The following is a 13573-nucleotide window of genomic DNA, read 5'->3' on the forward strand; positions in this document are numbered from 1 at the left end:
TTCAAGAATTTGAATCTAATTATATAATCAGACTCCACACCAAACAACCATATGGGCTTAACAACTATGAAGAAATGCATGTACATTTATAAAACTATAAAGCAACCTCTCCTATCGGCAGAAGAAAATGATCTGACTATTGAGGCTAATATCAAAAATAGTAAACATTGTCATTAAAAACGAATAACATTTAAAATGTTGCATTAAAAATACCATAGACGTAGTTGCATGATAACAATAACATAATATGGGTGTTTTCGAATGAGTGTGGAGAAACGACTGTCACTCCTCAGAAATAACCATATTGATAAAGTCACAAACAAATCAAAATTAGGCCACTGAGGCCATTGATTCAGACATTGCAAAAATCTTGTAACTCCATACCACATGGGTGATAAATAATGCAAAACCGATCAAATGTGGGCACCCGTCTGCTGAAAAAGATTATATTGATGAAACGGGAAAAACTATAACTAGGCTACTGAGGCAATCAATGGGAACAGTGTAAAAACATTGGAACCTCATGAATAAACATGTGAACTATGCGAACTATGAAAAATGCCACAAGGATATTTCCACACGCCATCATTAATTTGAGAGCTCAATGGAGACTATATATTTGTCAAATGTTCATGTGTTAAAGGCCTGTAGAAAACCGATGGCTTTCTATTAACATCATCACTTTTGGTTTTCAAATATATTTTTTTTTGTTAAAGATGTTCACATTTATCTAGTCCACTGAGTAATGAAACTACATGTCCCTGAATGCTGCATAGAAAGAAGGGTGGATCATCATGATAAATTGGAAACTAATGACAGACTCCCCACCGAGAGAAAGACCGCGAAGGTCGAAGCGCGTCGGTGCAATCGCTTGTGAGTGACAAAACATACTATAAGGAAAAGTTCCTGGAGTGTGGCGGTTGTTTGTTTTCTGATAAAGATTATATGGGAGGTTCAGTCTACCTTCCCTGCCGCACCAACTGATGAGCGTGCTCCCCAGCAACCAGTGACCACTTTGCTTTGATTTATGCAAGCTAAATAAATGTTAATAATATACATATTTTTTTAAATAATGTATTTATTAAAATAATTAAATTATTTGAAATTAATTCTGTGCATAATGTTAAATACATTTTACTACATAATATATTTAAAAATGATACTTTAGGTTCATTTTTTAAGTATTAAAAAATAATTTTACCTGCATATACTAAAAATAATTAAGTATTTAATTAGAATTAAGTTTATAATGCTGTAGAATTTGTATTGTGTTCTACATTTAAAATACATATTTTAGATTAATAATTAATATTTAACATTAAAATATTTTTACTAAATTATTTTTAAGATTAATAAACTTTTAAATGTTTTCCTGTACTTTACGATAGAGAGATGTCCACCTGGTAGTTGAGACCTCCGCCTGCATGTGAAAAGTTACAAGTAATAACTCTTGACATGTAATTTAGGGTCTACCCCTTGAAGGTAAATCTACACTTTAGAGTAACTATTTACTTGCAAAAGGTGCATAGTCAAGAGTAGGTAAAGTTATTAAAAATAGTAAGAGTGAATATACACGTGTAAATTTACTCACTTGTATTTTTATCTCTTTGAATGGTTCCCTCTATGTATATGCTAGGTGAGTGAGTGAGAGCCCAGCTTTTGGCACAATTACACCATAAACTGTATTCCTCAGGTATAAAATGATTCGTCTGTAACAAAAGTAACCTTGATTTTCTATGTAAACCAGTTAGCCTTATTGTTTGTGGTTTTATCCTCAAATGATCGTCCTTGGCAGAGCAATTTCTGCTCACACTGGACTATAGAAATGTTGTCAGGTTGTTCCTTGGCAAATGGAGCAAGATATCTGAATATTTCATCAGTCAATGTTATGCTAAAGCTACCTGCTCTCTGCTGTTAGACCCAGAGCCCATTTAACCAGGCGCAAGACTACAGCGTTTGTAAGTAACATAACTCAGGGTTAATGAACTGTGCTGCAACCTGGATATCAGTCTCATTTTTAGTTACCCTTATTGTCGTAATAAAGATTGTGGATTGGTCACTAAACCTAATTACAGCTGAAAAATATATTTCACTAGAAGTGTTACTTTTATTTATTTTTCTCATTCAGATTTAATTCTGTTCACCTGCCCTGCTTCCAGTTAGGGCAACACTATTGGCGTGTAAGTTCTAAAAGATTATTATGAAGATCCTGCGATAGAGAAGAAATAAATAGTTTCTTATGTACATTTTGGTTAGGATTAGAGCTTGGACATTCGTTCTAATGACAATATCAGATATGTGTTGTTTGATATTTCAGTGACGCGAGATACCAGTCACTTTTGGTCCGGATGCCCATATGAGTTTTAAGTAGTAGTTGCAGTCTATGATGAAGCCAAAGGGTTTCACAATAGATCCAAATAAAGGAATGCATCTTTACAGCTTCTTCTTTGAAAGTAAGCCCATGTTCTTTTCTTGTTTGGTACTATTAGCACTGATAATCATTTGGTTCATCGTCTGGTTGACTGTGATGTAATTAGTGATAATCAAGGGGTATATGAAGGCAATGCAGGAGATGCATTCTAAATTGTTAATCATCCAATAAAAAATGCACAGGCCAGAAGTACCAAGGTAAGTAACGTTCTCCTACTACACTGTTGCATGTTTTGATTTGTAGAATTAGTTTAAAGAGAGAGAGAGAGAACATTTTAAGTATGGTGATATTCAATTTGACCATCCTTTGCAGGGCCTGAACGTGAAGGAGGAGCTGCACCGTATCTGCCTTTACACAGCTGATAAAAGCATTCGAAATCTTCTGGTGAGTAAAAAGTAAAAAATATCAAACTTAGTATTGCAGCTTTCTTGAGGTATACATTTCTATGATCCTTCCCCTTGGGAAGGGAAGAAGAACTTTAAAATCTCCTTCAACAGATCCTAAGCTCAATGATTAGATTTGAGGAAATACTCACAAATTGTCTCACTTTCTGGTTTCTAGACTTAGGAGAAGGTTTCTCTTCACCTGACTGAAAAGAAGTTTAAATAAAATGATCTTGAGTAAAAAAAATCAACAACAAAAATCTGAATTAAAGAAAAGTACTTGTGAGAGAGGGAATAGCTGATTTGACTATTTGACTGGACAAAGAGGAATGACAGGATTATGGTTGTCCTCTCGCTTTAGCTTTCTTCCTCCACCACCTCCATCACATTTATGCCCCCTTCTCTTTGTCTCTGTCTTCACTGCTCTTACCTGTCAATCACCCAAATGTCCTCATTTTTCATCTCTGTCCACTGTTCTTTATGCCCCTCCTCTCTCTCTCCGTGTTTCTCCCATGTTCTTGTTCACGCTTTCCCACTTATCTTGTTCTGTTATTTTACTATCCTCATTGTTATCTGAGGAGGTATTTTTCTCCTTGCCCATTCATCTTCTCTCTCTATGCCATTCTTCTCCTTCTTTTTCCACTTTTTTCTGCTTTGCTGCATTTTCCATCTCTTTCTCTCTCTACCTTATTCCTTTTTCACCACTTTACTTCTTTCTATTTCCACCTTTATCCTTCTCTTGTTCATCCTTTTACTCTGTCATAATTACCCTGTTCCCATTATCACCTACTTCTTCAGTGTTTATATATCATTTGTATTTAACATCTGATGGAGACTTTTAGCTACAGATTACTTACCTTTGAATTATCTAGAGGCATCGGACTGGATCCAGAATTGTTTTCATGAGCAGTACCCCTGCACCCCAGTAGGTGGCGTCATTGATGCCGGTTGCAGCGGACGTGCTATGCGAGGTGCCTATGTAGGCGCCATCCCAGCACACCCAGGATGGTTCTTTTATTTCCTCACCAGTCAGCACAGATCCCCCAGTCAATTTTCGACTTTTGTCGAAGTCTTATTTTGAGAGACATCTCCTGGTGTGGCAGGTATGACCACTAGGAGGGCTAGCTTCAAGCTCTACAGTGCCTGTCATGAACAGATGTCAGTGATGGACCCACATTTAATTGGTCTCTGGCACCTAGAGCGTGACTACGACGTTAAGACCTGCACCTATTGCTGCGCCATGCATCCCACGGCCTTGAGGGAGCCGGCCATCAAGATCCTTGCCGCTTGAAGTGTGATGCTGCAACAGTCTCAATCCAGGTCAAAAGGATGGTCCCGGGATCAGTTGAAAGACCCAAGATCCTCGTCCCACTCTGAAGTCACTCGGGCATTTAGGTAAGTCCCACAAGAAAAAGAAGTAATCGAAGAGGTCTTAGACTTCACCACCCTATCCATCATGATCTTCAGACTAGTCGAGGGAGCGACGTCATTCAAGGCCTGGCTCCATGGTTGAGCCTGTGCCTGGGCTGGCTCCACACCTTCTCGAGTTTCTGAGGGCCGGTGCGACCCCTGGGCAACTTTGAGTTTATGAGGCCATGCACCTCATATTTGAGTGGCCCGTCCCCGCTGGCCCACCTTTGGGCCCTGTGGGTTGAAGAGGCCCTTTACTGGTTCCACGCTGGCTGGTCCGCCCCCACGGCCATCTGGCCCCTTAAATCCACAGATGAATCAGGACCGGCCCTGGTCATACCATCTTGACCTGCCCCGGATCCATTCCCAATGCTGACACTTCCTTGCACTGCCAGCGCTCTCCAGCAGCACCATTCCCATTCCAATAGTTGACTTTGACTCGGAGCTGGAGGGTAGTACTTACGCTCTGACTTCCGCACTGACTGGAGTCATCCGTTCCAGGCCGGATCCTATTCCTATTGGCTCGGACTTGGAGAGGATTGGAAGGGGTCGCTGGACCCTGAAGAATGCCAGCCCCTAGATCTCAAAATGGGCTTGTGTGAGGTCGTGGCGGAGGCCAGTGGACTGGACACTTCCCGGATACTTGCATGCTTTCTCCCCCTACCGTGGATATGGAGGAGGGAGAGTCATTTGCTATGGAGGTGAGAAGGGCGGCCGTGGTCCTGGACCTTAGCCTCACCTCAGTGGCAGTCAAGACTAACCTCTTGACAGAGGTGCTTCAGCCGGGATTGACCCCCTCAGAACCGCTTCTCCCATTTAATGAAGCCCTCACGGAGTTCCTGCTTAGGACTTGGTCTTAGCCCCACGCGTGTGCTCCTGTGCATAGGACAAATGCCCACTGCCATTCCCCCACCACAGAGGACCCCAATTCCTCCCACAATGCCCTACCACAGAGAGCTTGGTCATCCAAGCCTCTACTTCCTGTGTGAATACTGGTGCGTTCCCTACTGCCCCACCTAATAAGAAATCTAAGAGGCTGGACACCTTAGGCAAGAAAACGTTGTCTTCCATTAACCCGGCACTGCGGTCCATGAACTCTGCTTGCTTTTTTTGGCTTTTACTTCAATGCTGTATGGGATTCAGTTGTGCATGTTTCCATACTGTTGCTGACTGGAAGGCTGCAGCTTAGTTCACAATCAGATGTGGACTGAATACCACCAACTCACTTGGCAGAGTGGTTTATCTTACGGCGCTATGCCTGGCTGAGAATGACTGGATTTTTGAGGGATGGTCAAGCATCGTTTAAGGACATGCCCTTTAATGGTTCCTGTATCTTTGGAGACAAGGTGGGCTCAGTGCTAGAGTGCTTCAAGGACTACAGAGCTATGGCCAGGTCCTTGGACCTTTCCATGGCCACTCGCCAACCCCAATCTGCCTTTCATTCTTCCAGCTGCGTCTTTGCACACCTAGCCACCACACAGTGCAATTTTCCCAGCCCCATGGGTCAACCACCATGCCTACCCCACCAGCAGCTACAGCCTCCAAACCTTTTTTAGTTTGCCCTCTTCCAATCATGGGCACCCAGTGGGCAACAGGATACGCCATTACCTGTCCCACTGGAGGTCTATAACATCAGACCGATGCGTTCTCAAAATTGTCCAGAAAGGGGTACTCCCTCCTCTTCGTGACTACTCCTCCACCCATGCCACCTGCTTCCAACTGGTTGACGGAGAGCTATCTTACCTTGCTTCGCTAGGAAGTGATGGCTCTCTTGGCCAAGGGAGCCATAAGAGGGTACTGACAAGTTGTGGTTGTTATTCCTGCTACTTCCTGGTGCCCAAGAAAGATCGAGGTCTTTGTGTTATCCTAGACCTTTTTTTTTTTTTTTTTTTTTTAAATCTTTATTTAGATTTGCAAAATCAAACGGTACATAAATGATAGCTGTGTGTTCACCAGTGACAAAGTATGGAGGTACACCACAACACCTCCAGCTCCCTGACAAGATGTGCAACTTATGGAAGGCATCCGACATCAGACCCCCATTGATCAATCCACCATCAGCACTTGTCCAACTTGAAACAGATGAAACTGACATCAACGATCCACACCCAGGGCCCATAGCCACCCCATCTCTCCACGCATACCCTGCAACCCACGTGATGTCCGTGCCATTAACCCCCTCACAGCAAGCGCCCCGTGGATCATACCATCCCATTCATTCCATGACGTCCCCACTCTCCCAACGCCCATGTTGAAGCGCCTACCCCACTCCCGCTGGGACTATACCGGAATGTGTGGGTGACGAGGGGGAACCGGGGAGACCCGTGATGTATGTTTTGTAAGGGCCCCAGATGTCCCTAGGACGCGCCACCGAGGGGAGGAGACTAGAGTAGAGTTCGCTATTCGTGCTGCAAAAGGCCATGGCAGTGAGCCACGATTTGACCGTAGGAGCCCGTCTATCCCCCCAGCGCCTGGCGATTTCACGTTTGGCCAGAAGTAGACCCATAGCGGCCAACCTACGAACATTCTTAGAGAAATTTGCTGTGTAGCCCAACAACGCAACCTCAGGCGCGGGAACAAGTGTAAGCTCTAACATGTCTTCCAAGACCTTGTAAACTTGTGTCCAGAATGATTGCAGCCTCGGACAAGTCCAGGACAAGTGTGCGAAGTCTGCATGCGGTGCCGAGCACTTCCAACAGAGGTGAGGTCGCGCAGGGTCGATTGAATGGAGTCTGTCTGGGGTCATGTACCAACGGCGCAGGAATTTATAGTGAAGGAGTTTGTGACGACTGTTCAGTGACACCGTAGCAGTAACCTTACAGCAGGCCGTCCACTGTTCATCCGTAATAGGCCTACCCAAGTCCGTCTCACACTCCGCCCGCGCCCGGTCATCCGCACAAGGGAGCAAAGCCGCACACGCCTTGTACAGCCGCGAGACTATATGGGCCCCCGTATCTTTGTCAATAATGATGGTAAGGGGTTCAAAGGAAGCAGGCTCAAGGGGGAAACCCTCAATTACCGCCCTGGCCGCGCAATAGAGTCGGCGAAGAACGAACCTATCCATGAATGTAGCCTCGCTGAAACGCGCCTCTTCCGATGCCGAGAATATGTGCCCTCCAGGGTATAAATCCCCCATCTTGGTGAGGTTAAATTTACTTAACGTTCGCTGCACAATCGCCTCATCTGTGCCCGGTAGTAGCCCCGGGTTGCGAATAGGGAGAGAAGAGGAATATAGGCGAGGGTGCGCTAAATAGCTCAAAAGTTTCTTCCAGGCCCAGCTGGTAGTGGACACTGTTTGAATATCCACTGGGCTTCTGGGGATACCCTTGGGCAAAACGGCCGCCAACTGGCCCGGTAGAACAAAGTCTGCCTCAGGGCGAAGAAACGGGATCCGAGCGTCCGGATGGTACCAGGCATAGATGTGTTATCCTAGACCTTCACCATATTCATTTCTCCCTCAAGAAAGAGAAGCTCAAATTGCTCACCCTCACTCAAGTTCTGTCTTCCCTGGACCTGGGAGACTGGAAAGTAGCGTTGAACTTGTAGGGCACATAATTGTACATCTCCATCCTGCTTGCCCACAGGCATTACCTACGGTTCACGGTAGGCTATGAGCACTTTCAGTTTGCCCTGCTCCCGTTTGACCTTACCATCCCAGGCTGTCGTCTTCCACCTACAGGATGCAGCGGACCTGCACTACCTGGGGTTCACTATCAACTTCCCGAAGTCACACCTGCCTCCCTCTCAGACGCTTCCTTCCATTGTAGCTGTTCTGGACACAGTGCTGGTTCAGGCATATCCTCCCGATCGCCGTGTCCAGGATATTCAGGTTATGATACCCATGCTTTAGCCTGTTTCCTGGATTTCTGTGAGACTGACTCTGAGGCTGCTGGGCCTCATGGCCTCTTGCATCCTGCTTGTGCAAAAGTTCTGCAGGTTAAGGAACTGCGATTAGGTTAGCGGTAGACCCCTTTCCCTTCCTCAACCAGATCTCACGGTGGTGACAGATGCGTCACTCCTGGGATGTGGTGGCCAACTGAGAGAGGTGTAGATCAGAGGCCTTTGGTCTCCAGCGGAATCCCGAATCCAATTCAACCTTCTAGAGCTCCGGCTGGCATTTAAAGCCTCTCTACCCTCCATCAAGGGAAGGCTATTACTTATGTTCACAAATAACACCACCGCCATGTGGTACTGCAACAAGCAGTGCAGGGTGGGGTTGTGGACTCTTTTATCAAGAGGCCTTGCATCACTAGACATGGCTGGAATGTCAGGGCATATCCCTGGTGGTTCAACACCAGGTGGGCGCTCTGAACGCCAGGGCTGACGAACGGATCACAAAGGCATCTTTATCCAGAGGTGGTTCAAGGTGTCTTTCAGCAATGGGGGAGAGCCGTGGTTAGATCTGTTCACAACTCCCAAAAACACACACTGTCAGCAGTTCTGCGCGTTGGAGTTTCCAAGGCGGCTCTCGCTCAGAGACACTTTTCTTCTTGAGTGTGGCTCAGTCCTCCTATACACTTTTCCACCCATGCCAATCTTGCCCAGAGTTCTCAAGTAGATCAGGAACGACCAAGGTAAGTCATCCTTTTGGCTCCATACTGGGCATGGAGACTTCAGTAGCCTACCCTGTTGAGCATAGCCATCGGTCCTCCGATCAGACTGCACCGTCCAGAGGATCTTCTGTCGCAGCAGCAGGGGAGGGTTCTCCCACTGAACCTATCAGCGCTCCGCCTTCTTGTGTGGATATTGAGCAGCGACAGTTGAAAGCTTTTGACGTGCCGCCTGAAGTCTGCGATGTTATCTTGGAAACCAGGTGTCCCTCCACCAAAATGGTATACTCCTGCTATTGGGGAAAGTTTGTGGCATGATCTTCATTAAAGATCTGCTATGCATTAGCCAAGAAGCAACACCCTGAGGATTTGCATGCTCATTCCACCATAGCTATGGCTGCAACCACTGCATTAGCACGCGGAGTTCCGGTCCTGGATATCTGCCAGGCAACAACATGGGCTTCTCTAAACACATGCACGAAGCATTACTGCCTGGACAGTCAAGTCCGTCGGGTTGAGCACTTTGCTTGATTGGTTCTGCAGGACTTTCTTGTGTGTAACAGTTTCACAGATCCACCTCTGTGGAGGTATTGCCTGGGTATCATTCTAAGTTCAGAAATCTCTGGCTAGAAATCTCTATTAGATGAACAAGTAACTTACCTTTGGTAATGCCTTATCTGGTCGAAGTTCTATCTAACTGCAGATTCCTTACCGACCCACCCATCCCCCCGCTATGTGAATAAATTTTCAAGGGCCAGGGCTGTTTCCCTTTTTAGGGACCTATTTTTCCACAACAGTGATCCATGTTCTTTGTGGCTCTGTGCGCCTGGTGTGGAGGGTCGCAAAAAGAAACTGATGTCAGAGTGCCGGAGTGGCACCTATATAGGCACTGTGCACATCACTTCTGGCTCCATGGCGCCACACACAGCCAATCGGCGCCACCTACCGGTGCACAGGGTTACTGTTCATGAAAACATTTCCGGATCCAGTGTGACGCTTCTAAATAATTCTAAGGTTAAGGAATCTGCGGCTAGACAGAGTCTCTACCAGATAAGCCATTACCAAAGGTAAGTAACTTGTTCTTTAGTTACAGCATCTTGATAGGATAAGTCTGGGATGTACCCCATAGGTCATGGACACAGGCCCCAGGACACATTTTCATTGCATTTTCGTCTCTTTATAACATTAGAAATGGATCTTTTGAGTTGCTGAAAAAGAGTTTGCTGCTATGACCAGGACCATGAAAAACAGGAAACGTTAATGCAGAAGACTGTTCATCTTCATTGTTGTCGTTCCCACCCGCATGACAAAATTTTGAAGATCCACCATCCAGATATATTTCTGTAACTCTGATTTAACAGTTGAGGGGTGTATATTCTTTAAAGGCTGCACATTATAGGCATCACTATCAAAGGAAGAGTCTGCCCAATGGAGCAGAAATTCCAATCATATGCCTTGAATTCTTTTATCCTTGCAGTGGGAAGACCAAGCAGTTTTGGGTAACCCGCTCTCCTAATTGCAATAGTGACAATGGCGTAAACTGTGGCAGTGAGTGACAACTAATGTATGGGGTTCTAATGGGACTGTATGTTTTCTTAGGGGTAGGCACATTATAGCTGCTGGGGCTGGGAATGTGTTCTTTGGTGTCTTTGTAAAACAAGATATCAAAGAAAAAATTACAATGGTTGCCCAAGCTGGTACTAATACCTCTATCCGAGTGTCTGGTTCCTTGTCATAAGTCTTTTTCACCCTCTTTACGGGGCCAGGAAATACCCCAATCATCGAAAGTGATGATCGTGCTGCATAAATCGTCCTATCAGACAGAGATAAAATCACCCTGTAGAGTCTCCTGCTTCAGATCTATCACCACTGGTCTCCTAATTAGAAACACCTTTTCCCCTTGATCCATCTTCAGTTACTTTTAGGATGCTAAAATATTTACCAGGGTGAATATCGGATCATGAAACAAGTAGTCTTTAAGAATTTTCTTATCATCAAAAATCTGCGATTGCAAAACTTGGTACTCTGAACCCTATCAGTGTAATATGAAATCTGCTGATAAATTGGTTACTCTGCCGCCAACCAGTTTGAAAACAGCACTTGTTTCAGTATTGACCCTTGTTTGGATCCAGAGCGGTTGTATGTTCCTTCACCCCATCTTTGTCTACTATGAAGACCTTTTTCATTTCACAGGCTGAGACCACAAACAGACATGCCCTCTTTTCGAAAAACAGTTGTTGTTTACCAAGTGCCTGTCATCGTATGCAATATATTTTTGTTATCCTGAGCAAAAGATTTCCATTATAGCAGAGCAAAATTGGTACTAAGAATGGGAAAACTGCTTGTTAAAAAGGACCCGTAATCCCCTATCTGCATGTCATTCCCCATTCCGGGAACAAAGTCGCATAAGTGCACAGTGAAGGAGTACAATTACCTACTGAAACCTGTGATTCTTTACACTGACATTTGGTGTTCTCTGTTGTTTTTCTACAATGTTTGTTTAGAGCCTTTTTTCCGCCACCCCTTTACCTATGTCACCTGACAATGTTTGACTTTCTTTAATTGCTGTTCTGGTGGTAATTCCCCCAAACCAATGTCCCTCTTTTTACTACATTTCCATTACCTCTTTGTTCATTACTTCTTCCCATTATATATTTGGTGCTACCACCCCAATTCCTCACCTTCAACTCTCTATAAGGCTCTATATTTTTCCACTTTTTTTGATGGCCTACTATTCAATGCCCATTTCTCCTTTTAATCCACCGCAGAGCTGGTTCGAGGAGGAAGAAGCAGTGTATGACCTTAAAGAGTAAAAATGTGTGAATACTACTAAACTAACTACATAAAGTGAAAAAGTTGACATTTTAATAGTTCTAGAAAGATAATATTCTAGCTGTTGCAATTAGTGAATCACACGTTCAGATAACAGGGAGAGGTACCATAAAGAACATTTTCAGTAAAATTAGTTTAAAACCTGCAGTGTATATATGTATGCACGTTTTACAAACCTATCACATTTCTATGATTGGTCTCTGTCCGTGTCCTTTTCAAATTGTCATTCAGCAGGCATGACTCGATAAAATGCTTTATTCTCGACACAGCCATGCTCATGTACCATTTCCAGGCTCTGTCAGCTGAATTATTATGCACAATGTCATTCTAAATATTGTGTAATTCTTCTAACCTTTCATATATAATTTATGTTACAAGACATATGTTCACACAAGGAGATGATGGTCGGAGCGCTGAAACTTTTCAGACACTCACCCCCAGTCACAGTTCTGGGTTGAATCCGTCATCGTTCTTTAGCTCACTGCGCCACGTCAGTTTAGACCCAGCTATATGCAAATCAGTCTTGACCCTGTGCCTCATGGGAACAGTCCAGCCCGAACTGCCAAGCCATGTCTTCCCTGAACCGAAACAAGCGTTCTGGGACCGGTTTCGGGGTAACACCCCTCTTCAGCCAGGCTAGCTTGAATCCAGTGCCAAGGTGCGCAAGGGACCCACCTATGGACATGCCCTGCCAAGACGCATGTTCCCCATGAAAACCTCCACACACTACAGCCCAAGCTAACCCTGTGTAGAGGCGTCTCACTACTGATCAAGGCAAGCAAATTCATAATTCCATGGATGTGATGGTGTAGGGGAGATAAAGACTGCATGACCAGGTACATTCATGCATTCATTCTGTACTTCCAGGTCAAATTCCTAGAACAGGAGCAATACTTGTCGGAGGGAGAGAAGGAAATGATTGAAAATGTCCGTCAAGTGGAAGAGCATTACTCTGCGGTCTTGATGTCTGAGGAGGAGACGTCTGTGATATGCAGGTGAGCTTCACTTATCACCTACACCCATATATATCAGAAGAATAAACTGCAGCACATCGTTACTGGTGCAAGCATTGCTAGAGTGGCATGAATAACTAAAGGTGAAAACGTATGCATCTTAATTGTGTATATAGTTAAGAATTTCATAAAAGGACAACAATAGCAAACATTGTCATTTAATTTTCTTTCTTGATTTGACTCCAATGTTGATCTTCACTCCAGGACATCAAAGCTCTGTCTGTTGACTTGCAGGTTCTTGTCTTCCCAGTGAATGCTGTGGGTAACACTGTTTTGTTGTCGCTTAGCATGTGCTTCTCTGCTTTCAATGTGGTTTTCTGTGCATACGTCATTCTTTGCACAACTTGGCTTACTGTGCTACTTAAGCTTGATGTCTTGTTTCAGGGGCTGGGCAAAGGATTTAGATATCTCGTGCCAAGAAGCAGTTCTTGATTCGTTCTTGCCACGCAGCCAGAGGGAGAAGATGAGTCCCCAAAGTTGCAGTGTGATCCTACAGTGGGCGCAGCAGTGGGATAAACTGATCCAGGAAGGAATCATCGTCTCCAGGAGATCTGAGCAGGGTAAGAATTCTAATGGTTGTTGCATAGCCATGTGGTGGGAGAGTGCTGATATCGCTGTTGCGAGAAATCTTTTTTTTCTCTATGCAGAGTTGAGGCTGTGCCCGCCTCAAGTTCTTTGGAGTCACTTGACTTCGCTTCATGCCTGGCCTAAAGTTTTCACATGGATAGCAGCATCTGTACAACAGGGCAGCCTGCAAACATCGGAAGGGGGGGACTGGCCACCCCTTACCATAGACATAGTGGACGAGAACTCACTTTGCAGCTGCTACATGAGACATGAAATCCTGGACCTGCTGGCAAGGTAAGTGCCACAACATTGAGATGGGGTATACGTTGTTGAATATCTGATTAGATGAAATTACTAATCAACAGTAATTACATGAAGTTGTTCAGT

The 13573-nt window shown here is 44.6% G+C and overlaps 1 protein-coding gene across 1 annotated transcript in view; it reads left to right on the forward strand.

Moving 5' to 3' along the window:
* The window catches only part of SPG11 (SPG11 vesicle trafficking associated, spatacsin), a 623940-nt gene that overhangs the window by 225575 nt on the left and 384792 nt on the right, over nucleotides 1-13573 (forward strand). Inside the window, exons 13-16 of the mRNA XM_085644681.1 lie at nucleotides 2744-2815; nucleotides 12474-12601; nucleotides 13004-13179; nucleotides 13267-13480. Coding sequence (XP_085500807.1) covers nucleotides 2744-2815; nucleotides 12474-12601; nucleotides 13004-13179; nucleotides 13267-13480 — 590 coding nt within the window. The remainder of the gene's footprint in view (nucleotides 1-2743; nucleotides 2816-12473; nucleotides 12602-13003; nucleotides 13180-13266; nucleotides 13481-13573) is intronic.

This window comes from Triturus cristatus, chromosome 3_1, assembly GCF_964204655.1.
Source record: "Triturus cristatus chromosome 3_1, aTriCri1.1, whole genome shotgun sequence".
Lineage (NCBI taxonomy): Eukaryota > Metazoa > Chordata > Amphibia > Caudata > Salamandridae > Triturus > Triturus cristatus.